Genomic DNA, 25,107 nt, shown 5'->3' on the forward strand with positions numbered 1-25,107 from the left:
CCTCTCTTTTGTGCTGGTATCGGGGCTTGAACTCAAAGCCTTGTGCTCTCACTTGGTTTTTATGCTTAAGGCTGGTGTTCTACCATTTGAATCACACTTCTACTTCCAGCTTTTTCCTGGTCAATTAGAGATAAGAGTCTCATGTACTTTCCTGTTCAGGCTGACTTTGAACCATGGTCTTTAAATCTTAGCCTCCTAGTAGCTAGAATTACAGATGTGAGCCACCAGTGCCCAGCTATAACTTTCTTATATTAAATTCTTGATAGAGTGAAGAAACTCAAGTGGATTATGTCTTTTTTACTGTTAGCTGTGAGACTGTATGCTGTGATGGAACATGCCTGTAATTTCAGTACTTGGAAGCAGAGGATAATCACAAGCAGAAGTCAGTCTAGGCTACATAGCAAGACTGTCTGCCTCTATTTCCCAACAAAAAGTAGCTGAATGGGTTGAGGCTGTAGGCCAGTGGTTGAGCACATCTTTGGAATGGGTGAATTGGAAAGAAGGAAGGAGGGAAGGAGGAAAGGAAGGGAAGAAGGGAGAAAGGAAGGAAAGGAGGGTGTAAGGGAGGGAGGGGAAGAAGGGAAAAATGCTATAGAAGGAAAACAGGAAATCTTGAAAAAATGTCATCCACTCTTGCAATCTCTAAATATTTTTAATTTTTTTTGGGGGGGTCCGGTCATGGGGCCTGAACTCTGAGCCTGGGCGCTGTCCCTCAGCTCTTCAGCTCAAGGCTAGCACTCTACCACTTGAGCCACAGCACCACTTCCGGCTTTTTTTCTTTTTGCTTATGTGGTGCTGAGGAATTGAACTCAGGGCCTCAGGCATGCAAGGCAAGCGCTCTACCACTGAGCCACCTTCCCAGCCCCTCTAAATATTTTTAAATAGGCTCATAATTTCCTTATTCCTAGCTACTCAGAAGGTTGTGTGTGATCTGTGGTTTAAAGCCAGCCCAAGCAGAAAAGTTTCATATAGAAACTAAGTCATTTAAGTATTATCCTGAAAACTGTGTTTTTTGTTTCCATTACATCATTCTGTATCCTACATAGATAGATCTTCACTCTGCATCCTATTTCTCTTTGAGCAATAGTAGTTAATGCTAGGATATATTATTTCACTCTCTAATCTGATAAGAAGACCTCTTAACTCTTTTCTTTTCTCCAGTATCTAGTATAACATACTAAGCTACTGCTTCAAATAATTTCTAGGAGATAATATAAATTACACACAAACAAAAGTTGTACTATCAAAACACATTTCAAAATTGCTCCAGATAGAACTTAAGTAGCGGGGCTGGGAAGGTGGCTTGCCTTGCATGCCTGAGGCCCTGGGTTCAATTCTTCAGCACCCCATAAGCAAAAAGAAAAAAGCCGGAAGTGGCGCTGTGGCTCAAGTGGTAGAGTGCTAGCTTTGAGCTGAAGAGCTGAGGGACAACGCCCAGGCCCAGAGTTCAGGCCCCACGACTGGACCCCCCCCCAAAAAAAATAACTTAAATACCATCTTTGGTTTTACCACCCTGGCCCTTTTCCCTAAAATTTAATTAAATTTTCTCAAGGTGCTAATACTTAAAATTCTACTTAGATTCCCTCCAGAGACAGACACTATAGAAGAACGTCTAAGATTCAAATTTTATTCTACTAATATTACTTACATCTGCAATTCTTGTAGATGGTATAAAAAGGTAAAAACACCCTGAAGTAAAATATTTCATGGTCCAACTTCTTTAGGTTTAGTTCTGAATACAATCATAATAATGAAACAGTTTACATATAAAATCTATGAGTCTTAGAATGGAAAAGAACTTACATTATGACCTTTTACTAAGTGGCAGAATACCATGCAGGAATCTTTGGGTATGAAACGTAATTGTTCAGTTTTTAACACATTCAAGAATAGCCATTTCCCTAGATTATGCCAGAATTGACCTATGACTCCGCTGTTAGTGTTTTTATTTTTCAATTCAGCCTGAAAAGTATCATTTTTAATGCATGAGCATACTAAACTTTGTGCAGTGCTTCCTTGGCCAGTTGCTGGTGGCTCACACACCTGTAATCCTAGCTACTCAAGAATGAGCTCTGAGGATCATGGTTTGAAGCCAGTCCAGGAAAGAGTCTCTGGGTTTCTTATCTCCAATTAACCATCAGAAAACCAGAAGTAGACCTATGGCTCTAAGTGATAGAAATATAGCCTTGAGCAAAAAAGCTAAGTGACAGTGCCCAGGCCCTGAATTCAAGCTCTATGACCACCACCAACAAAAAGTCTTGAAGATGATTATTATACAATTAATTTTACAATGAAAAAATCTTGAGATTAGGTTAAATTACTTCCTAAGGTCACTCTGGCCAAAAACTCAAAAGATTTAAAGGCAGGTCCAAGCCTGATTTCTGAACTACCATACAGTTCAGCCTCTCTAAAGGGCAAAAGCAGCTAACAATCCTTACTCTGGCCCTCTTCCCCTCTCCTCTTCTTAAATCTCAGCATGGCTCTTCATTTGATATGACAGCCATACCCTTCTGTCATCTATTTGCTATCTTCTTTCTAGCCTTGCTCAACAGCTCCTTTAAATGTGACCCTGAAATAAAATGATCTGGTCATCTGGCTCTTCAGTCCAAGATCACTTTAGCATATTTTAACTATCAGTTTGCAGAACTTTAATTCAGAGTGCTACTGCTATTGATGAGTTGTAAAGGTGGTGATGGCAGAGGCCCATATATATTACACGATCATATGTAACATCTAGGGAGTAAAAGAACTGGGAGAGAGAGGCTACAATTTTTGCGGAGCCAAACTCCCAATAAACGTGGGAATTACCAGTCAAGATGAAAGATGCTGTGTGCTGAACCTTCTTAGACAACCTATACACATGGTCAGAACCACGCAATAGGCGTTTACACTAAACCAGATTTGCTTTTGTAAGTAACGAGAGTAGAGTTAGGCATAAATACTTAGAACAGTGAAATGGCAACATTATTAGGAAGTTGTACAGTTCTCCCCGTACACTCACAGGGAACTTTTCTAGAAACAGCTGTTCATTACAAGACTTAAGCTTTGGCTATCATCACAGTCCAAAGGAAATCTGTGATTATCAAGAATCAGGTGTCTCCATCTTAGACTTGCCCAAAAGACAAAACCTGCTGCCCTGGCTAAACACTAAAAACGGGGGGGGGGGGGGGGGGGGGGGGGAGGGGGGAGAGAAGGAGACAAAAACACAGGAGCTAAACTTTTGGAACTTTCTCTGGGAAGAATAAACACAAGAAACGAGTTTTCAAGCCGGAAAAAAAGACTACATGTGTAATCCTGAACCTTGCACCAGAATTACTCTTCAGCTAATACTCTCGCATCAATGAACAAACACTACACTTAGTAGAAAATACTGGCCTATCTTAGAATCACCCCATCAAAATCCTAAAACTACAAATAATTAAAAATGTATAATTGTGGGGCTGCTATGGTGGCTCAATGGTAGAGCGCGCTTGCCTTGCATGCATGAGGCCCTGGATTTGATTCCCCAGCACCACATAAACAAAAAAGACTGAAGTGGTGCTGTGGCTCAAGTGGCAGAGCACTAGCCTTGAGCTGAAGAGCTAAACAGCACCCAAGCCCAGAATTCAGTTCAGGCCCCACGACCTAAAAAAATCCTGTATAATTGTGAAAAACCAAGCTTCAAGCGTTAACAAAAACTTGTCAACCCAACAATAGCATCTAATGATGCTTATAATCCTAACCAATCAAGGCAGAAATTTGAAAATTGAAGCCCCGCAAGAACAAAGAATGCAGCAAACTTTCATCTCCAATATACCCTCACCAAGAAAATAAGCAATAATGTAACGTAGTTTTGAGAATGACAAAATGCTCACTTCAAGCTCAGGAGCAGCTTAAGTTCTTCAACGCTCAAAGAGAAAAAAACAAAGTCTTCTACAAGTCTACCGTTTAAACCAACTTGTCAGGGGAGAGCGCGAACGCAGTCCCCCACTACCACAAATTATGCAGTCGAGTTTCCCACATTTGGGGAAATCGCAGGGGTCAGCACATCCGGAGTGCAATGGATAAGCCTCGCCCTGGGAAAACCACCTTCGTGATCATGGTATCTCCCCTGCCAGGTAAGTATGAGTTGCTGACTGCTTTCGACCCACAACCTGGCGCCGGTCTCTCACTTCACTCACGGTCACCTCCATCGCGTGGCCTCCGCACCCTCATGCCCTTCAGAGCTCACTTGGCTTCGTAGTTGCCGACCGGAAAAATCATCCTGTACGTTTTGAATATTGCCCACGCGGGACTTGGAGGACCAAGATAAGTGGGACCAGCAATCTCCGCGCGCCACCAATCTGCATACGCCACGCCCTCGCGGCGACGCTAGTAATTGCTTCTGTCTCACGCAGGTGCAGAACCTTCACAGTAGGATTTACGAGGTTGACTCTTGACTTCTAGTTGAAATGTTTCTTTTTTCCAGTTCGAAGTTTAAAAGTTAAATTGAGCAGTCTGTCGGCCAGGCAGCCCTCGGGTGGGTTCCTACTTTGTATTTTCAGTGGTCTGGGGCAAACCCTCTAAAATGTCTGAACAGCTTAACTTGGAAACAAGAAAATAAGCGCCGTTACAGACCTAAGACACAAGCCAGACCGGCTACGAGGCTAGGAGGAGCAGAACGGAAAGCCACGACCCTTTTGCAATTCTGTTTTATGCATTTTTTTTTTATTGCAGGGAGACTTAACATTGACAATAAGCATAAGAAATCTAACATCTAAATAAATCTAACATCTCAATGAACATAACAAAAGGAACCAAAAGGCTTTGGGACACAATATGATGGCTACAAACACATTCAAAATTTAGAGAAAACAAAAACCAACACCAAGTGAGCTGCTTTGATTTTCCTTCTAATTGTACATAGTTGTAGGATTTTCGAGGGTTGAGCTAATGAATAAATAAATGGATGTTGGTAGCCAAGATAACTACTGTTGGAGAAAAAAAAAAGCACACTAATGTAGAATTTGAATGTTAGAGGGCAAGGAAAAAAACATCAAATATTTTAGCTTGAAAGTCTTTTCTTCTTTCCTTCCTTTTTCCTTTCCTCCTTGCTGCTTTCCTCTCCTCCACCCCCATTCCCACCCTTCCTTTTTGTCAGGCTCTCGCTATGTGGATTGGGCTGTTCTCCAGCTAGCCATGTCACTCTTCCAGCTAGCCTGCCCTGTCACTCATCACCATACTTGGCCCTGCACAAGTTTCTTAAGAATCTTAATAGGAGCTAATATTTATTGAGTACTATATTTAAGGCATTTGCTAATATTCTATGTGCATTCACTTTTAGTGTTCAAAACGTGTAGGTCAATACTGTTTACTTATTTCTGGCTCCAGAGTCCATATAGTCAATTATTATTTAGATTGATGAAATGAGGTTATCATTCCTTTAAAAATCATCTCTCAAGCTGGGTGCTGGTGGCTGATGCCTGTAATCATAGCTAGGATTCCTCAGATCAAGAGGCTGAAACCTGAGGATTGTGGTTCAAAGCCAACCTGGCCAGTAAAGTCCATGAGGCTCTTATCTTCAATAAATTATGCCCCTACTCACCCCTTCCAAAGTCAAAAGTGATGCTGTGGCTCAAGCGATAGAGCACTAGCCTTGAGCAAAAGCTCAGGGACAGTACCCAGGCCCAGAGTTCAAGCCCCATGATCAGCCAACAACTAACTAAATAAAATAAAATCATCTCTCTGACTTGAACTTTAATAAGAATGTAATTTTCAACTCTCAGTTATATCCATCCTCACTTATTCAGCTGGCCTTGGCCCGTTGTTTGCAATGCTATCTCTGGGAATTGAGTAAAGATTGAAAGAATTAACTTTGCAGCTGTATTGCCTAAATTAGAATTCTGTGCTCCTTTTGTAAGTGGTGGGGGTTGAACTCAGGGTTTGGGTGCTGTCCCTGAGTTGTTCTGCTCAAGGTTAGTGCTCTGCCTCTTTGAGACACAGCTCTACTTCTGGTTTTCTGGTGATTAATGGAGATAAGAGCCTCACAGAAGCCAGGCACTGGTGGTTCATTCCTGTAATCCTAGGTACTCAAAAGGCTGAGATCTGGGGATAGTGGTGTGAAGCCACCCCACGCAAGAAAGTCCAAGAAACACTTATCTCCAGTTAGTCACCAGAAGATTGGAAGTGTCACTGTGACTCAAAGTGTTAGAGCACTAGACTTGAGCAAAAGAGCTCAGGGACAGCATCCAGGCCCTGAGTTCAAGCCCCACAACCACCACCAACAACAAGTTTCATGGACTTTATTGCCCAGGCTGTCTTTGAACCGTGATCCTCAGATCTCAGCCTCCTAAGTAGCTAGGATTACAGGTGTGAGCACCTAGCTCTTCAGGTATTGTTTAAGTGACTTAACTCCTGGAGCCTCACTTGCCTCCACTATTAAAATGGACTTAAAAATAATACCCTAATCAAAAGGCTTGTTTGGGGGATTAAATGAGTTAATATTTCACTGCATGTTAAGAACCTTGCTTTAGCCGAAGGCAGGTGGCTCTTGCCTGTAATCCTAGCTACTCAGGAGACTGAGATCTGAAGATTGAGGTTCAAAGCTAGCCCGGGCAGGAAAGACTGTGAGACTCTTATCTCTAGTAAACCACCAGAAAACCAGAAGTGGCACTGTGGCTCAAGTGGTAGAGCACTTGCCTTGAGCTGAAGAGTTCAGGGAGAGGACCCAGGCCTAGAGTTCAAACCCCACGACCGACAAAAACAAAAACAGAACCTTGCCTTAAAACAATAATCAGGGGCTGGGAAGGTGGCTCAGTGGTAGAGCGCTTGCCTTGCATGCATGAGGCCCTGGGTTCAATTCCTCAGCACCACATAAGCAAAAAGAAAAAAAAGCCAGAAGTGGCGCTATGGCTCAAGTGGTAGAGCGCTAGCCTTGAGCTGAAGAGCTGAGGGACAGCGCCCAGGCCCAGAGTTCAGGCCCCATGACCAGACCCCCCCCCCCCCCAAAAAAAAAAAAAAGAAAGAAAAAGAAAAACAGATTGGAAAAGTATGAACTGATAGGGTATTCTAACATACAACTGGAGTTTAGCATTTGAAAATAAATATTCTGAGCCGGGCGCTGGTGGCTCACGCCTGTAATCCTAGCTACTCAGGAGGCTGAGATCTGAGGATCGCGGTTCAAAGCCAGCCCGGGCAGGAGAGACCGTGAGACTCCTATCTCCAATAAACCACCAGAAAACCGGAAGTGGCGCTGTAGCTCAAGTGGTAGAGCGCTCGCCTTGAGCTGAAGAGCTGAGGGACAGCGCTCAGGCCCAGAGTTCAAGCCCCACGACCGACAAAAAAAAAAAAAAAAAAAAAAAAGAAAATAAATATTCTATGTAATCAAAATTAAATTTGTTGAAGCAGGCCTGTGGCATATGCCTGCAGCCTCAGTAATTGGGGAGGCTAGGGAGGAAGTTCTCCTTGGGTTCATGAGTTTATGGCCAGACTGGGCAACATACAAGATAGTTTCCAACAAGGTAGTTTCCAAATTAAAAAAAAAAAAAATTGTTGAAATGTTTCTAAAGGTTGTTGCTCAGTATTCCATTGTACTGTAAAGTCTCTAATGCTCTATTCACCCTGCCCTTTGACAGAAAAGAGTGGTATCTATTAAAACCCAACTTTTGAAGTACATCATCTTCCATCTCTGATTTATTTCCTTACTATAAATTTTTAGACTTGGAAGTACTTAAAACATTTTAAAAGTACTGGTAGCTCATGCCTGTAATCCTAGCTACTCAGGATGTTGAGATCTGAGGACTGCAATTTAAAGCTAGCCCAGGCAGGAAAGTCCAGGAAATTTTTATCTCCAACTAACCACCAGGAAATGAAGTGGAGTGGTAGCTCAAAGTGGTAGAGTGCTAGCCTTGAGCTAAAAACCTCAGGGACGGTACCCAGATGCCAACTTCAAGCCCTGGCCCCCAAAAAAACAAACAACAAAAAACATTGCAAAGCTTTTTGCTACAGATTTCTTACCTGAAGATTTTTATCAATTTGTTCTGACAGATATGAATAAGAACATCTCAGCTGACATGGTTTTTCTATGCCTATAATCTTAGCACTTGGGACATTGAGGCAGGAGGATAGCAAATTCAAGATCAGTCTGACTATATACTGAAGCAAGTAACTGAATGACCACCAAATGTATGTGTTATCCAACTGTCACAGCATTGAATGTTATAAAGGCAAACTTGGTTGTTTTAATTTGCATTTTCTTAATTACTAGTGAGGGTAAACATCTTTTATCATGCATAATAAACTATCTCAGAACATTGCTTGGAGAAAGATTAAAGGAAGGTGCTAAGCAATTGCCTAAGGACAGTTCAGTTTTTCTCAAGTTATATATATGTAGGTGGAAAGGGGAGAAGAGCTCCTCTAAAGGGAAAATTAATTCTTACTTACATTTAATTAAATATATAAGCAAGGAAATATCACTAAGGCATTAAGTAATACTTTTTTCTTTTACCTATTCCTTTTTAAACAACTACCTCATAGCCACAGTCATCATCACACAGCTGGAATTCCACTACTAACACCTAGCTCCTTGAAACAGACCTCTTCCCAATATAAAATACCTCACATACCTATTTTAAACAATTTTGGGGCTGGGAAGGTGGCTCAGTGGTAGTGCTTGCCTTGCATGCATGAGGCCCTGGGTTCCATTCCTTAGCACCACATAGGTAGAAAAAGCTGGAAGTGGCACTGTGGCTCAAGTGGTAGAGCGTTCGCCATGAGCTGAAGAGCTGAGGGACAGCGCCCAGACCCAGAATTCAGGCCCCACAACCAACAAAAACACCAAAAACCAAAACCAAAACCAAACAAAAAATACACAACAATCTTGCTTAAACTCACTTTATTTTCACTTTCCTCACAATTTTAGGATGCTTTCCTATTTCTCAAGATCGTGTTCTAGGCTTTTTTTTTTTGGGGGGGGGGGTTCAGTCATGGGGCCTGAACTCTGGGCCTGGGCACTGTCCCTCAGCTCTTCAGCTCAAGGCTAGCGCTCTACCACTTGAGCCACAGCGCCACTTCCGGCTTTTTTCTTTTTGCTTATGTGGTGCTAAGGAATCGAACCCAGGGCCTCATGCATGCAAGGCAAGCCCTCTACCACTGAGCCACCTTCCCAGCCCCTTGTTCTAGGCTTTTAAGCCCTCCATAATATAACCATCCAACTTTTTTTTTCTATTTATTTTGGTGGCTCTACCACTTGAGCCACAGTGCCACTCCCAGCCTTTTCTACCTCTGTGGTACTGAGGAATTGAAACCAGGGCCTCAGGCACACAAGGAAAGCACTCTACCACTGAGTCACCTTCCCAACCCTCTTTTAAAATTTTAATTGTGATCTTTAGATACATATATACATTGTAGAAGGTTCAAATAGACATAGGGTTTTCCTCACATATTTTTTTTTGGTAGTAAGAACATTTAAAACCTACTCTTTAGGGCTGGGAAGGTGGCTCAGTGGTAGAGCGCTTGCCTTGCATGCATGAGGCCCTGGGTTTGATTCCTCAGCACCAAAGAAAAAACCGGAAGTGGCGCTGTGGCTCAAGTGGTAGAGCGCTAGCCTTGAGCTGAAGAGCTGAGGGAGAGTTCAGGCCCTAGGACTGGACCAAAAAAAAAAAAAAACAAAAAAAAAAACAAAATCTACTCTTCAGTAATTCCGAAATATACAGCATTTTTTCATTGAGATTCCTTATGTTTCACATATAATTACAATGTATTTCTTTTTCTGACCTTGAGATTTATTTGGGCAGTCTAGTAAAGGGGTGTAGCTATTTGTATAACCTGGATTGAAGAATGGTCCTCCTGTATTGGGGGCATGGATGTCCACTTTGGCTTATTATTATTTTATTATCGTTAAGGAGTTGAGTAAAATACAATATATTCAAAATTATTCATGCTTTTTCCTTCTTCCCTTCCCTTCCTCCATCTAGTCCCATAGTTGTGTTCTGTGTGTGTGTAAATTTATTATTATTATTTTTTTTGGGGGGTCCGGTCATGGGGCCTGAACTCTGGGCCTGGGCGCTGTCCCTCAGCTCTTCAGCTCAAGGCTAGCGCTCTACCAAATTTATTATTTTTAACTATATTTACCACATTGTACTGCAGAACTTTTTCTTCCTATGAAACTTGGGATCCACTGAGCAACATTTCCCCTTTTCTACCCACTATGGGAACTCTATACTTGTATGATTTTTGGCTTTTTGAAATTCTACATGTGAGATCGTATCTGTCTTTCTGTGCTTAGCTTATTTTACTTAGCATAATGTCCTTGAAATTTATCCATGCTGTTGCAAATGACAGAATTTCATTCATACGGGCTAGGGGCTTAGGGTAGTGGTAGAGTATACTTAGCATATGGGAAACGCTGGGTTCAATTCCTAGCACCAAAACAAAGAATAGAATGGGTATTTTGTTGAGTATAATCATATTTTTTTTAATTTACTTTTTTTTCTTTTTGTGCTACTTTTGAGGCTTGAATTCAGGGCCTACACACTCACTGTACCTGAACTTTTGTGCTTAAGACTAGCACTCTACCACTTGAGCAACAGCTCAAAGCTGGGGCTGGCTTTGAACTGTGATCCTCAGATCTAAGCCTCCAGAGTAGCTAGGATCACAGGCTTGAGCCACAGGCACTTGGCTCCCCACTTGTTTACATCTCTTATCCCATTCACCTTCTCATAGGCATTTTGGTTGTACATCTTTGATATTGTGACTAATGCTTCAGTGAACAATGGGGTGTGTACATCTCTTTGACATACTAACTTTCTTTCCCTGGCTATATGAAATGGGATTGTTGGATTACAATGGTAATTTTTTTTTGAGGAACCTCCATACTATACCTATCAATGGTGTACAAGGGTTCCCTTTTCTCTACATCCTTACCAACACTTGTTCATTCCTTCTTTCTTTCTTTTTTTTTTTTTTTTTTTTGGTTGTGGGCTTGAACTCAGGGACTGGGTGCTGTCCCTCAGTTCTTCAGCTCAAGACTAGTGTTCTACCACTTTGAGCCACAGCTTCACTTCCAGTTTTTTGTTTTATTTATTTATTTATTTAATTTATTTATGTCAGTCGTGGGTCTTGAACTCTGGGCCTGGTCGCTATCCCTGAGCTCTTCAGTTCAAGGCAAGCGCTCTACCACTTGAGCCACAGTGCCACTTCTGGTTTTCTAGTGGTTAATTGGAGATAAGAGTCTCACAAACTTTCCTTCCGGGGCTGGCTTTGAAGAGCGATTCTTAGATCTTGGCCTCCTGAGTAGGCAGGATTTTAGGCATGAGCCACAGTTACCCATATTCTTCCAACTTTTGAGTGGTTCTTTGGAGATAAGGGTTTCCCAGAGGACTTTTCTGCCTGGGTTGACTTTGAATCATGATCCTCAGACCTCAGCTTCCTGAGTAGGATTACAGGTGTGAGTCCTGGTACGTGGCTCAACATTTGTTTTTATCTTTCATCTTTGTCCCAATAATTTTTTTTTCTAGACAGGCAAATATCAGGTTTTCATCCATTCTTTCCAGTTCATACTGTTCCTTTCCACCATATGTCCCTGCTTTTCTGTAAGGTTAGATCTCTAGCCTTCATCAATCCAAATCCTACTTCATCCACCTATAATGCATAACTAACCACTGAGTTATAGATTACTACTTATTACTCATATATTACTCTTAATTCCTTATCCAAATTAAAAATGCCCTGAGAGGACTTCAGGTCCTAGACAAGAGAATAATTTCCCTTACTTTTTTTGGCTGTTCTCTAGATTCAAGTGTCCTAGAAATAATAGGCATCAACAAAGATCCTTGAAAATTAGGGGAAAAAAAAGAGTGAACTGTCTATGGATTCAGGACTTGAGGAAGGACACTAAGGCAAGCTCTGTTTTTTTGTTTTTTGGGGTCTGGTTGTGGGGCCTGAACTCTGGGCCTAGGGGCTCCCTCAGTTCTTCATCTTAAGACTAGCACTCTACCACTTGAGCCCCAGCGCCACTTCTGGCTTTTTCTGCTTCTGTGGTGCTGAGGAATCGAACCCAGGGCCTCATCCATGCAAGGCAAGCGCTCTACCACTGAGCCACCTTCCCATCCCGCAAGCTCTGTTTTTTAAATATACAATGTCTGGGCTGGGAAGGTGGCTCAGTGGTAGAGCGCTTGCCTTGCATGGATGAGGCCCTGGGTTCGATTCCTCAGCACCACAGAAGCAAAAAGAAAATAAGCCAGAAGTGGCGCTGTGGCTCAAGTGGTAGAGCACTAGCCTTGAGCTGAAGAGCTCAGGCCCAGAGTTCAGGCCTCACAACTGGACCCCCCCAAAAAATTTAAAAAATAAAAAATAAATATACAATGTCGTCTAGAGAAGTCCTGGAGACACCTGGAATTCAAAAGCCCATCAAGCTTAAACAGGAAAAACAAAAGCAAACTATCTAAGAAAAGCTTGCTTTATGTGGCCAAAGACCAGGAAAAGGAAAACAACAGAGAAACTACCAGGGAACCACATTCCTCAGTCCACAGCCATACAATACGGGGTGTGTGTGGCACTGGTGGAGTCGCTGTGGATCAACCCAGGAACAGAGAAACTTGTGCCTGGCATCTCCTAGCCTTCTGCCCAGTAGCAGAAAGCAAACCAGCTAGTGACAAAAGATGATTTGGGAAAATGTCTTTCTCTCAAGCAGTCCCCCTAGTTCCAAATAATGAAGCTGATGTGAATAGCACTGTAAGCATACTGACACTGCACCATCAATGGAGCTAGACTGACAAGTTAACTTTAAGCAAAGAAACTGCCTACTGAGGTAGAAGATTTAAATAGTTTCAGGAGCCTTCTAGCATAATATTAGAGCAGCAATATTTCAATAGCACTTATGAATTCTCTTGTAACAAGTAAAAAAATCAGAAAATTTCAGCAAAGAAACAGAAGTCATTAAAGAGAGAAATGAGCTGGGACAGGTGGTTCATGCCTGTGATCCTACCTACTCAGGAGGCTGAGATTTGAGGATGGCAGTTCAAGGCTAGCCGGAGTAGTAAAGTCCATGAGACTGTTTATTATTTTTGCAGGTCCTGGGGTTTGAACTCAGGGCCTGAGCTCTGTGCCTGAGCTGCTCAGTACTCAACGGTAGTGCTTTACCACTTGAGCCACAGTGTTATTTCTGGCTTTTTCTGTTTATGAGGTACTGAGGAACTGAACCCAGGGCTTTATGCATGCTAGGAAAGCACTGTACCATCAAGCCACATTCCTAGTCCTCCATGAGACTCTTATCTCCAATTAACCACCAAAAAGCCAGAAGTGGAGAAGTAACTGAAGTGGTAGAGCAATGGTCTTATCAAAAAAGCTCAGGGACAGCATCCAAAGCCCTGATTTCAAGCCCTAGGACCAACACAAACACACACACACACACACACACACACACACACACACACACACACACACACATGCACCCACACGCACCCACGCACACACACACACACACACACACACACACACAGAGCCATAACTCTATCTCTATACCTAACTCTAAACAAAACCCTGATCCTATCACTAACTGGAACTGTGTCCACAACCCTACCACTGACGTAAAGAGAATTTTTTTTTTTTTTGGTCAGTCATGGGTCTTGAACTCTGGGCCTGGGCACTGTCCCTAAGCTCTTCAGCTCAAGGATAGTGCTCTACCATTGAGTCACAGTACCACTTCCAGTTTTCTGGTGGTTAATTGAAGAGTCACATGGACTTTCCTGACTGGGCTGGCTTTGAACCATGATCCTCAGATCTCAGCCTCCTGAGTAGCTAGGATTACAGGCCTGAGCCACTGGTGCCTGGTAAGAAAATTTTTTTTAAGTTAAAAAAAATGTACTCTTTAGCAAGTAATAAACTTGTTAACATTCAGAGCATACTTTCAGATCATACTGATTTTGAAAAATGGGAGTCTCAATGTCTCTAAAATTGAAAATTTACACTAAAAATGGTTTCATAAGAGTGAAATATTCTAGAAGGGTAGGATATTTTAGTAACTGCAATAGCTAGAGGCAGTAGTGCAAAGGCAATCTATGTTTTTGGAAAAAAACGACCTCCCATTGAGAAATGTAGAAAAACCAGATGGAAGTTGGTATTGTTTTACAACGGGATATGATTGACAAAATAGCAATGAAGGGTTTATTTTTGGTGGTACTGGAGTTTAAACTCAGGGCTGTGCTTGCTAGGCAAGGGCTCTATCAATTGTGTAGAGCCAAGATAGTATTTAAATGAGGTGATGGAAGACTCAATATATTTTGGAAATTCCTACTTTGAAAACTTGGGTTTCTTTTTCCTTCCTTTCTGCTTGCCTGCCTTCCTTCTTCTCCTCACTCCTTTTCTCTCTCTCTCTGCTTCCTTTCCTTTCCTTTCTTTCTCTTCTTTCTTTCTTTGTTTGAACTTAGGGCCTGGGTGCTGTCTCTGAGTTCTTCTACTCAAAGCTAGCACTCTACCACTTGAGCTATATCTCCATTTCTGGCATTTTGTCGTTAATTGTACATAAGGATCTCAGACTCTTCCTGCTTGGGGTGACTTCAAATCACCATCCTCAAATCTCTGCCTCCTGAGTAGCTATGATTACAGATATGAGCCCACCAGCACTCACTGAGTTTCTTATAGTTTGCAGAATTAACTGTCCTATAAAATTTGGAAGCTCACATTCATTTAGTATCTTAGTTAACATTTTTGTTTGTTTTGTCCCAGGCCTGGTTCAAGCCCCAGGACTGCTAAAACAAAAGTAAATAAATTAGAATGCTTAATAATTATTACTATAATTCATATACCTATCGATTGACTGTAACATCACAATGGTAGAGGACAAGGTTGAAAACGTAAAATTAGTAGTTGTCAGTAAACAATATTATTTCAAGCAACAAGTTGAATAAAAGTAACCACGTGAATCAATCTTCAGAAATAGAGAGCTATAGGCTAGATAAGTAGGTAGTTACCAAAAAGAGAATGTTTACTTTGTGTACTCTCACGAAGCTTCGCTTTGCCAGAACTGTACGACCTCACTCTTTAATAACTAGATCTATCACACTCACCCAATTCTAACTTTGCTTTTCATTATTCAGTATTGCATTAACAGTTTAAAAACCAAAATCTCTTTCCTTTTCACCTTCCCTTCGGGGGTAAGGGAGATAAATACTTCTAAACAGTTCCTTTTACCATCGAGAAAATAATTACACCAATCTACAGGTGATTTCACCTGCAGGGTAACTGCACGCACTAAAACCTTTAAGGTGTTTTATTTTCAGGTAACATCCGCTCTTGGGACTAACAGCGAGGAAGGCAAAAAAAATCTTCCCTTTTCCTGCATTCATAAAAGGGGTTTGGATCCAGAAGGTTCTCCAGGCCAGTCTGAAGTTTGCAAGGACATCCTAAGTGGCACTCTGAGCCGTCCAAGTTGAGGCGGGCTGCGCTCCACCTACCCCACTGGAGAGCGCAGCCCAGCAGCCCAGCAGCCCAGCAGCCCAGCAGCCCAGCAGCCCAGCAGCATAGCGACCACTTGCTTCACCCCGCCCAAGTCCTCCGAAGTCACTGCCCAAAGAAATGCCCTTGTCCCCACCGCCTGACTCTGGCTGTGATGCTTACTGGTAGTTCGCATCCACTGGAGCAGCGCCGTGCGGTCGGCTGGAGCCACAGAACCGAGCAGCTGAAGGATTGCCCGCTGAGCCGAGCGAAAGTCCATGTCGCCCCAGCCAACAGATCCGGAGGTTTGCAGTGCGCACGCGCAATCGGACCCGACACCACCGCCTTCCCGCCCCCTCCCTAGAGCGGCGGGCAAGTTTGCACTGCGCACGCGCAGTCAGACACGGCTTATTTTACTCACCCATTCCCATCTACCACAAAGCCCGCCCACCCCGCCTCCACAGCATGTCTTAAGCCCCGCCCCTGACGGAGTTCCCCAGTGCACCTCCTTCGGGTTTGTCACTTTTCCTGGGGGTGGCTCCTCAAGCCCTGCCTTTCCCCCCCCCCCAGAGACTACGTCCAGAGAGAGTCAGTCTCCCTACTAATTGCATGCTGCAATTATTCGTGGACAGAAAACGAAAGCCAGAAGCCAGTGCAAGCAAAGAACCACGCACTTAGAAGCCGAACCCAAGAAAGGCAGCACTTTGCCCCGGAAGCGGAAGTGCATCTTTTCGTGAAAGGCTGGTCTACGCCGAGTGATGACGTCTCCTCATTGGGCGGAAGGTTCGGTGGCAAGTCGTCGGTCTTCCAGCTGGTGGGAGTTGGCTTCGCGGGCTGGGCGCAGGGACCCTAGTTTATGTAGTTCGGGAAGGTCGGGTTGTGGGGGCGAGCCTGTCTGTCAGCTCCCAGTTTTCCCGGGTTTCCTCCTCCGGTGTGGGGCCTCGTCAAGGACTCCCCGGCCCTTTTAGGGCCACGGCGTTAGTGGTGCTTCTCCGGTAAGTATGGTTTTCCTTTCCACGGGGACTACAGAGGGGACGAGCTGGGGGCAGTCACAACCTGGGTTAAGGACCAGGCACACTGGGGAGTGTGCTTCCCTCTCCTCCGACTGTCATCTCCAAGCCCCAGATGCTCTGGCCCCTCTTTATCAGTTGCACTCCCTTGAAAGTTTTCCGGGGATTTCTGCTCCTCGCCTCCTTACTGTCACCTCCGACCCCCAGCTGCTCCAGCACCTTTTTATCTGTTGCCCTCCCTCAGAAGTTTTCGTAAAAGATGTGCTGAGACCCTTTTAAATTATCTGGCAGGTTTACCCAAGCCAAGTAAGATATAGGCATTTGTAACCTTGGCTTTTGATTGCTTTCCTGAACAAAAATTATATGAGGCTGGCTGCTATCCTGAAAACCTTTTGATATGAACTAGATTTTACGTTCCTGTGAGTTTGTAACATTGTTAATATTTCTAACAATATTGTTAGTATTAACGATATTGACATTGTTCTGCATATTGTAGACGTTAGATAAATGAACAAGGGGTATTAGTTGAATGCCAGTGATAAAATATATTGGTGATTTTTATCTGAATCGTTCGAGACCGTTTATTTCTTGAAACTCTCTTACTGACTTTCTTGTCTTTGGCAGTACTGGGGTTTGAAGTCAGGGCCGGGAGCTAGCTAGGAATATGCTCTACCACGGAGTCACGCCTCCTACCCCGTTTATTTTATCCTTACCTGGTACTTTCATATGCATAGTTTAACAAAATATTTACTGTTCTTTAGCTATGGGAATGAAATAATGCAGGACAACAGCTCTGCTCTTGAGAAGCTTTCAGTTTAGGGGAGACAGAAGCACATAAATATACATTATATAATGTATATAAATATACATTATAAAGATGAATAATAAGCTTGGTGCTGGTATTTCATGTAATCCTTGCTACTCAGGAGGCTGAGATATGAGGGTCATCATTTGAAGCCAGCTTGTACAGAAAACTTCAAAAAGCAAGACTGGAGTTGTGTAGCTCAAGTGGTAGAATACCTTTTTGCCTTGAGCAGAAAAGTCAAGTGAAACTCACACACATACCTAAAGTCTATTTAGGTATAATGAACAACAAAATAGAGATGAGTTATTGCGCATGGTGTATTTGTGACCCTGAGCAAGTTGCTTTTTCCATGTAGCCTCAGTTTCTTTCTACTTAGTACGCTTATGAGAAGAAGATGAGGTAACACGGTGTTTAGCATAGTATCTAGAACATAGCAATGGTGGTGCCAAACAGGAGGGAGATATTTCCCCTGTTAACTTGAATTTTTCATATGAGTGATTGCTATTTTTTTAATCTTAATATGGAGTACTATGCAAAAAATACTTTAAACTCTCCACTTAAAGAGTACCCCTGTATTCTTTTTTTTTTTTTTTTTTTTGGGTCCGGTCATGGGGCCTGAACTCTGGGCCTGGGCGCTGTCCCTCAGCTCTTCAGCTCAAGGCTAGCACTCTACCACTTGAGCCACAGTGCCACTTCCGGCTTTTTTCTTTTTGCTTATGTGGTGCTGAGGAATCGAACCCAGGGCCTCAGGCATGCAAGGCAAGCGCTCTACCACTGAGCCACCTTCCCAGCCCACCCCTGTATTCTTATCTGGACTTGCCTCTGGGCTATATAGTAAGATACTAGAGAAAGATAGTAATTGTTGTTTATTTTTAAAAGTTAGTTTTATCCTTTGTGCCGATGGGAGAAGGAAAGGGAATTAGTAAAACTTGTTCCTTTGGTTACTTTTCATCCTAGTTGACTCTCTCCTTTTGCCAGCCTCTTGGTCTTTGCTATAACCTATGTATTTCACAGACTCACCTTGAGAATTCTCATCTATATGCTATTTCCAAACTTTTTTCTTTAGCTTTCATGTCATGAGCAATAGTTCTGCACTTTCTGCTGGTTCATTAGGTCCAAAACCAAACACACTATCTCCTTTTTCCACTATAAAATATATACACAAGTGTATATACAGAAGTAGATGGGCAGTTATTCTCAGTATGTTTGTATATGTTTGTAAGTTTTGACCCTTTGCTTACTGTTTCTTATATGTGTGTTTGGTTTAAAAAATGAAAAGTAGGGCTGGGAAGGTGGCTCAGTGGTAGAGTGCTTGCCTTGCATGCATGAGGCCCTGAGTTCGATTCCTCAGCACCACATAATCAGAAAAAAAAAAAGCCGCAAGTGGCGCTGTGGCTCAAGTGGTAGAGTGCTAGCCTTGAGCTGAAGAGCTGAGGGACAGCGCCCAGGCCTAGAGTTCAGGCCCCACGACCGGACCCAAAAAAAAAAAAAAAAGAAAAGGAAAGTAATTGAAATAGCCTACTGTTCAGGCATCTGCTGCTGGTGCTGCTTTAAAAAAAAAAAAAAAAAAAATTAGCCGGGCGCTGGTGGCTCATGCCTGTAATCCTAGCTACTCTGGAGGCTGAGATCTGAGGATCGCGGTTCAAAGCCAGCCCTGGCAGGAGAGACCCTGAGACTCCTATCTCCAATAAACCACCAGAAAACCAGAAGTGGCGCTGTAGCTCAAGTGGTAGAGTTCTCGCCTTGAGCTGAAGAGCTGAGGGACAGCGCCCAGGCCCAGAGTTCAAGCCCCACGGCCGACAAAAAAAAAAAAACAAAAAAAAATTGTGTCTTCTTAGCCTTCTGAGTAACTAGAATTATAGGCATAAGCCATCAGAATCTGGCAATAAATTAGATTCTTTATAGTTTTGAGCCTAGTGCCTGGTCACTCACATCTTAATCCTAGCCACTCAGGAAGCTGAGATCTGAGATTGAGGTTCAGAGCCAACCTGGGTAGGAAAGTCTGTGAGACTCTTATCTCCATTAAACTAACCAAAAAGTGTAAGTGGAGCTGTACTCAAGTGGTAGCAGCATTAGTCCCCTTTCTGTTTCTATAGCTTTGCTTAATTTATCTATATTGTGGTCTGTGTTCTATACTTCATTTCTCCTTTTCTTTTTAATTTTTATTCTTTAATTGTTATAAAGGTGATATGCAGAAGAGTTATGGTTATGTAAGTCAGGTAATGAGTACATTTTTTTTTGGACAATGTCACCCCCTCTCTCTTCCTGTTTTTCCCTCCTGTCTTCACCCACAAGTTGTATGGTTCATTTTCAACATAGCATCTAGTGAATACCTCTGCTGCATTTGTTCACCCTTTAAAAAAATTTCTTTTTGTCGGTTGTGGGGCTTGAACCCTGGGCCTGGGTGCTGTCCTGCAGCTCTTCAGCTCAAAGTGAGTGCCCCACCACTTAAGCCACAGCGCCACTTGCAGTTTTCTGGTGGTTTATTGGAGCTAAGAGTCTCACAGACTTTCCTGCCTTGGCTGGCTTTGAACAGTGATTCTCAGATCTCAACCTCTTGAGTAGCTATGATTACAGTATTTGAGCCACCTACGCCAAACCCTTTGTTAAAATTTTATATTGTATTAGACCTGGGTCTTGAACTCAGAGCCTGGGTACTGTCCCTGAGCATTTTTTTGCTGAAGGCTAGCACTCTACCACTTGAGCCACAGCGCCACTTGTGGCTTTTTTTTTCTGCTTATGTGGTGCTGAGGAATCGAACTCAGGGCCTCATGCATGCAAGGCAAGCACTCTACCACTGTAGCTCTACTTCTTGCTTTTTGGTAATAATTGGAGATGAGAGGTTCACAACTTTCCTTCCTGGCTAGCTTATAACCAGGATCCACAGATCTTAGCTTCCTGAATAGGTAGGATTATAGATTTGAGCCATGAGCTCCCAACTTGTTTTAACATTTTGAGGAATTATCAAATACTTTCATTAAAAACTTTACCAAGGAAGTGTCACTGTAGCAACAAGTGGTAGAGAGCTCACCTTGAACTGAAGAGCTGAGGGACAGCTCCCAGGCCCAGAGTTCAAGCCCCATGACTGACAAAAAGAAAACAAAACAAAACCAAAAACTTTACCAAGCCAAGCGCTGGTGGCTCATGCCTATAATCCTAGCTACTCAGGAGGCTGAGGTCTGAGGATCACAGTTCAAAGTCAGTCCGGAGGGCTGAGAAGGTGGCTCAGTGGTAGAGCGCTTGCCTTGCATGCATGAGGCCCTGGGTTCGATTCCTCAGCACCACTTAAGCAGAAAAAAACAAAAGCCGGAAGTGGCGCTGTGGCTCAAGTGGTAGAGCGCTAGCCTTGAGCTGAAGAGCTGAGGGACAGCACCCAGGCCCAGAGTTCAGGCCCCATGACCGGACCCAAAAACAAAAACAAAAAAAACAAAGTCAGTCTGGGCAGGAAAGCCCGTGATACTCTTATCTCCAATTAACCACTAGAAAACCGTGGCTTAAGTGGTAGAGCACTCACCTTGAGCTGAAGAATTCAGGGACCAGCATCTAGGCCCAAAGTTCAAGCCCATGACTGACAAACAAAACAAAAACAAAAAATCCATACCAATTTATATTCCCACCAGCAGTGTAGAAGAATTCTGATTTCTCCATGTTCTTGCCAACATTCTTTTTTTTTGTCAGTCATGGGGCCTGAACTCTGGGCCTGGGTGCTGTCCCTCAGCTCTTTAGCTCAAGGGAGCACTCTACCACTTGAGCCACAGCACCACTTCTGGCTTTTTCTGCTTATGTGGTGCTGTGGAATTGAACCCAGGGCCTCATGCATGCAAGGCAAGCACTCTACCACTGAGCCATCTTCCCAGCCCCATCATTTGTCTTTTTGTTTATAGTTATCCTAGAATGTATACGGCAAAATCTCATGATAGTGTTGATAGTGTTATTTTTGATATTTGTTTTTAGTCTAACAAAATAATTATACAATGTATAAGGTTCTTGCTAATATTTTATAGTCTGCTTTCTGCATTCAAGCTATTTTTATTATTAGCAAGCATATTTTTAAAGTTTTATTTCTGTGGTACTAAGGAATCAAAGTCAGGGCCTCATGCACGCTAGTCAAGCACTTTACCACTAAGCTACATTCTTAGCCCTAGCAAGCATATTTTACAAAAGTATTTCCATTTCTATGTCCCTCACTTTTCCTCAAATCTTAATTCATGTGAACTTGGCTAAATTATATGCCTAGAATATAAAACCTTCAGGAATATGTATCAAATTATAATTGGTTATTACTAAGATGTGGGAGTAAGATTAATTATACTTTTTACCTTAAATATTGTTTCAGGCCAATTATCCTGGCTCAAGTTTATTATCCTGGCTGTTGAAGCATCATGCATGGTTCAAGGCCAGCCTAGGCAAAAATTTTTGAAATTCCATTTCAACCAATGACTTCATCCCAGCTATCTGGGCAAACACAGATAGGATGGTGAAGTAGGCAAGACCCAGGTATAAAGCAACACCCTATCTAAAAAATAGCCTACATAAAAAGTACTGGCAAAGTCACTCAAGTGGTAATGTTCCTGCCTAGCAAGTTCAAGGCGCTGAGTTCAAACCCAAAGATAATACTTAAAAATTTTTAATTTTACAGTAAACGTATATACTCTTATAATCACAACATACAAAGTTGAATCATTTCTGTGAAGTACTAAGTAGTCTCAGGGTAAAATCTAATTCCTAAATCTGAAAGTCATAACATTATACAGTTAGTGACTCAAATAGCTACATATATTTTTTTTTAATTTTATTAAAAAAATTTTTTTTGTCAGTCATGAGGCTTGAACTCTGGACCTGGGCGTTGGCTCTGAGGTCTTCAGCTCAAGGCGAGAGCTCTACCACTTGAGCCACAGTGCCACTTCCAGTTTTCTGGTGGTCAATTGGATATATAAGTCTCATGGACTTTCCTGCTCAGGCTGGCTTTGAATCGTGATCCTCAGATCTCAGCCTCCTGAGTAGCTAGGATTACAGGCATGAGCTACCAGTCCCCAGCTCATATATATATATATATTTTTAAATTATTTTAATTTTTTTGGTCAATCATGAGGCTTGAACTCCGACCTGAGTGCTGCCTCTGAGCTTTTGTGCTCAATTCTAGTGCTCTAACACTTTGAGCCACAGTTCCACTTCTGGTTTGGGAGCGGTTAGTTGGAGATAAGAGAGTCACAGACTTCAAACCTTGATTCTCAGATCTCAGCCTTCTGAGTAGCTAGGATTAGAGGTGTGAACCATCAGCACCTTGTTTTCAAATAACAATAATTTTATTAAATAAAATAGCTTTAAGCCATTATGTTCAGAACAGTTGTTTTTCTGTGGTCCTAGATTATGAGTTTATGTGATTTTCAAATGAAAGAAATTATTTCACCAGGAGCCGGTGGCTCATGCGTGTAATCCTAGCTACAGAGGAGGCTGAGATCTGAGGATCACGGTTCAAAGCCAGCCCGGGCAAGGAAAGTCCGTGAGACTCTTACATCCAATAAACCACTCGAAAACTGGAAGTGGCGCTATGGCTCAAGTGGTAGAGCACTGGCCTTGAGCTGAAGAGCTGAGTGACAACGCCTAAGCCCAGAGTTCAAGCCCCACGACTGGCCAAACCCCCCCCCCCAAAAAAAAAAAAAAAAAAAACTATTTCTGTTGTAGTCAAGAAAGCAAATAGGAGCTTTTGAGTAGTTTATAGAAATTATGTTATATAGAAGTGATTTTCCTAAGAATGTTTACTAATATTGATATATTTGAATATGTCTTAATCTAGATATTGGTATGAAAAGTTAGTCATTGACAATCACTCAGAAGACTATTTTTTTGTATATGGAAATTTTGTTGTCAGTCAGGTAATGGTGGCTCAGCCTGTAATCCTAGCTACTCGGGAGGCTGAGATCTGAGGATCGCTGTTCAAAGCCAACCCGAGCAGGAAAGTCCACAGACTCTTATCTATGATTAACCACCAGAAAACTAGAAGTGGCACTGTGGTTCAAGTGATAGAGTGCTTGCCTTGAGCTAAAAAGCTGAGGGACAGCACCCAGGCCCAGAGTTCAAGCCCCAAGAATGACCAAAAAAAAAAGAAAAAAGAAAGAAAAAAAGAAAAATTTTGTTGTGATGGGATTTGAAATCGCTAGTCATTACATTATATATCATCTCAGATCAAGCAAGATTCCAGCAGGGGTATTTATAATTGTTTATGTAGAGAAAGGTATCTGTTACAAGATACTATGTTGAAAACGAATTTTACAACTTTGGGGGGATGGGGAGGAGGAGTTGAGGAGGTGGAAAGGGAAGGGGTAGTAGGGGAAAAAACAAAGGAGGGGGTAACAATGCTCCATAGGAAATGTACAAAAATAACCTTACTCATGTAACTGTAAACCCTCTATACAGTATCTTTACAAGAAAAAAAAATTTAAAAAACAAAGGTATCTGTGGACACTATAGTTCCTATTGATTAACAACTTCATTTGAAATTGGCACTAAATGTTAAAGATTTTAGAAGTGGTTCTTGGATAACGAAGGTAAAAGACACTTTAGCAGGCAGTACAGAAAATGTCCATTGACTTCAGATCATAAAGAGAGAGTGGAGAACTCTCAAGAAAGGAAGTTAAGAGTTTATACAGACAAGGCACTTTCAGATAATTTTATATCTACTCTCTCATTTAATCCTCACCATAGCCCTACAGGATAACTACCTTGATAATGGTATTATCTCCATTTTGCAGGTGAGGAAAGTGAGGCTCAGAGAGATTAAGTAATTGCCCAAAGTAACACAGCCAGTATGTAACAGAGCTGGGATTTGAAACCAAGTCTGTCAGACTCCAAAGCCCATGCTCTTTCCAGTACTTCACACTGCTGCAGGTAAGTAGGATTCTTGGCCTTGTACTTGCCTTACTTAGGGTACCCCCAAATTTGAGCCTGTTTCCATCACTTTCTATCCAACTCCTATCAGGCTCCTGTTAGAAGCATTTGTGACTTGGGCCAAGATTAGTCCTTGTACATACTGCAATCAGTGGTACTTAACAGCTTTCTGTACATAGCAGTTACACTTCATGAAGATGAATCACTTCTTTGCCTTCAAAATAAGATTTCCTCTTATTATAGCAGCAACATTTTCCCCTGCAGTTTTCTGTCTGGAATATTCAGCTCTGTTATTAAAGGCATCATTCATTTCCTAGGACTAAAGCTGTGTATCCAGTGCTGTGGGAAGACATTATGGGATGAGGGGGAGGGGGACATGTATGTGCGCCCACCCACCTATACTGAAGCTTGAACTCAAGGCCTGAGCACTGTCCCTGAGATTTTTGTGCTCAAGGCTAGTACTACTATTTGAACCATAGCTCTACTTCTGGCTTTTTTGGTGGTTAGTTGGAGATAAGAGTCTCGTGGACTTTCCTACCTGGCCTGGCTTTGCTGCCTGGACTGGCTTTGAACTGTGATCCTCAAATCTCAGCCTTCTGAGTAGCTAGGATTGTAGACATAAGCCACCAATGCCTGGCCTTACCAAGTTTATGTTTACAAATCTTTTCAGTTAGGAGCATTTTAAGTGAATGTGCTTGAATTATAACAATTCCAGTTTTATATTTAGAGTCATCTGGTAACAAAATTAAAAATGTTTGCATTTTAGTGTGTACATTTTATTTTATTTTATTTTATTTTATTTTATTTTATTTTATTTTATTTTTTTTTGGGTCCGGTCGTGGGGCCTGAACTCTGGGCCTGGGCGCTGTCCCTCAGCTCTTCAGCTCAAGGCTAGCGCTCTACCACTTGAGCCACAGTGCCACTTCCGGCTTTTTTCTGTTTGCTTATGTGGTGCTGAGGAATCGAACCCAGGGCCTTGAGCATGCAAGGCAAGCGCTCTACCACTGAGCCACC

The 25,107-nt window shown here is 42.4% G+C and overlaps 2 protein-coding genes and 1 non-coding gene across 5 annotated transcripts in view; 1 reads left to right on the top strand and 2 right to left on the bottom strand.

Moving 5' to 3' along the window:
- The window catches only part of LOC138830257 (uncharacterized), a 33,369-nt gene extending 17,584 nt beyond the window's left edge, over nucleotides 1-15,785 (bottom strand). The window contains exon 1 of the mRNA XM_070026662.1: nucleotides 15,574-15,785. Coding sequence (XP_069882763.1) covers nucleotides 15,574-15,670 — 97 coding nt within the window. The 5' untranslated portion in view covers nucleotides 15,671-15,785. The remainder of the gene's footprint in view (nucleotides 1-15,573) is intronic.
- On the bottom strand, nucleotides 3,942-4,105 carry LOC138834916 (U1 spliceosomal RNA). The gene has a single exon (XR_011374298.1). It is a non-coding gene; the product is annotated as a U1 spliceosomal RNA (small nuclear RNA).
- A 139-nt stretch (nucleotides 15,786-15,924) lies between the features above and the next one.
- Nucleotides 15,925-25,107, top strand: part of LOC138830169 (signal recognition particle subunit SRP54) — a 100,970-nt gene continuing 91,787 nt past the window's right edge. The window contains exons 1-2 of one of the 3 annotated variants that reach the window (XM_070026618.1): nucleotides 15,935-16,385; nucleotides 23,958-24,093. The gene's annotated coding sequence lies outside the window, so the exon portion shown is untranslated. Of the gene's footprint in view, nucleotides 16,386-23,957; nucleotides 24,094-25,107 lie in introns of all 3 variants that reach the window. The other 2 variants (XM_070026652.1, XM_070026609.1) reach the window with 2 other exon arrangements.

This window comes from Dipodomys merriami, unplaced genomic scaffold (assembly GCF_024711535.1).
Source record: "Dipodomys merriami isolate MVZ:Mamm:240054 unplaced genomic scaffold, mDipMer1.0.p SCAF_1, whole genome shotgun sequence".
Classification (NCBI taxonomy): Eukaryota; Metazoa; Chordata; class Mammalia; order Rodentia; family Heteromyidae; genus Dipodomys; species Dipodomys merriami.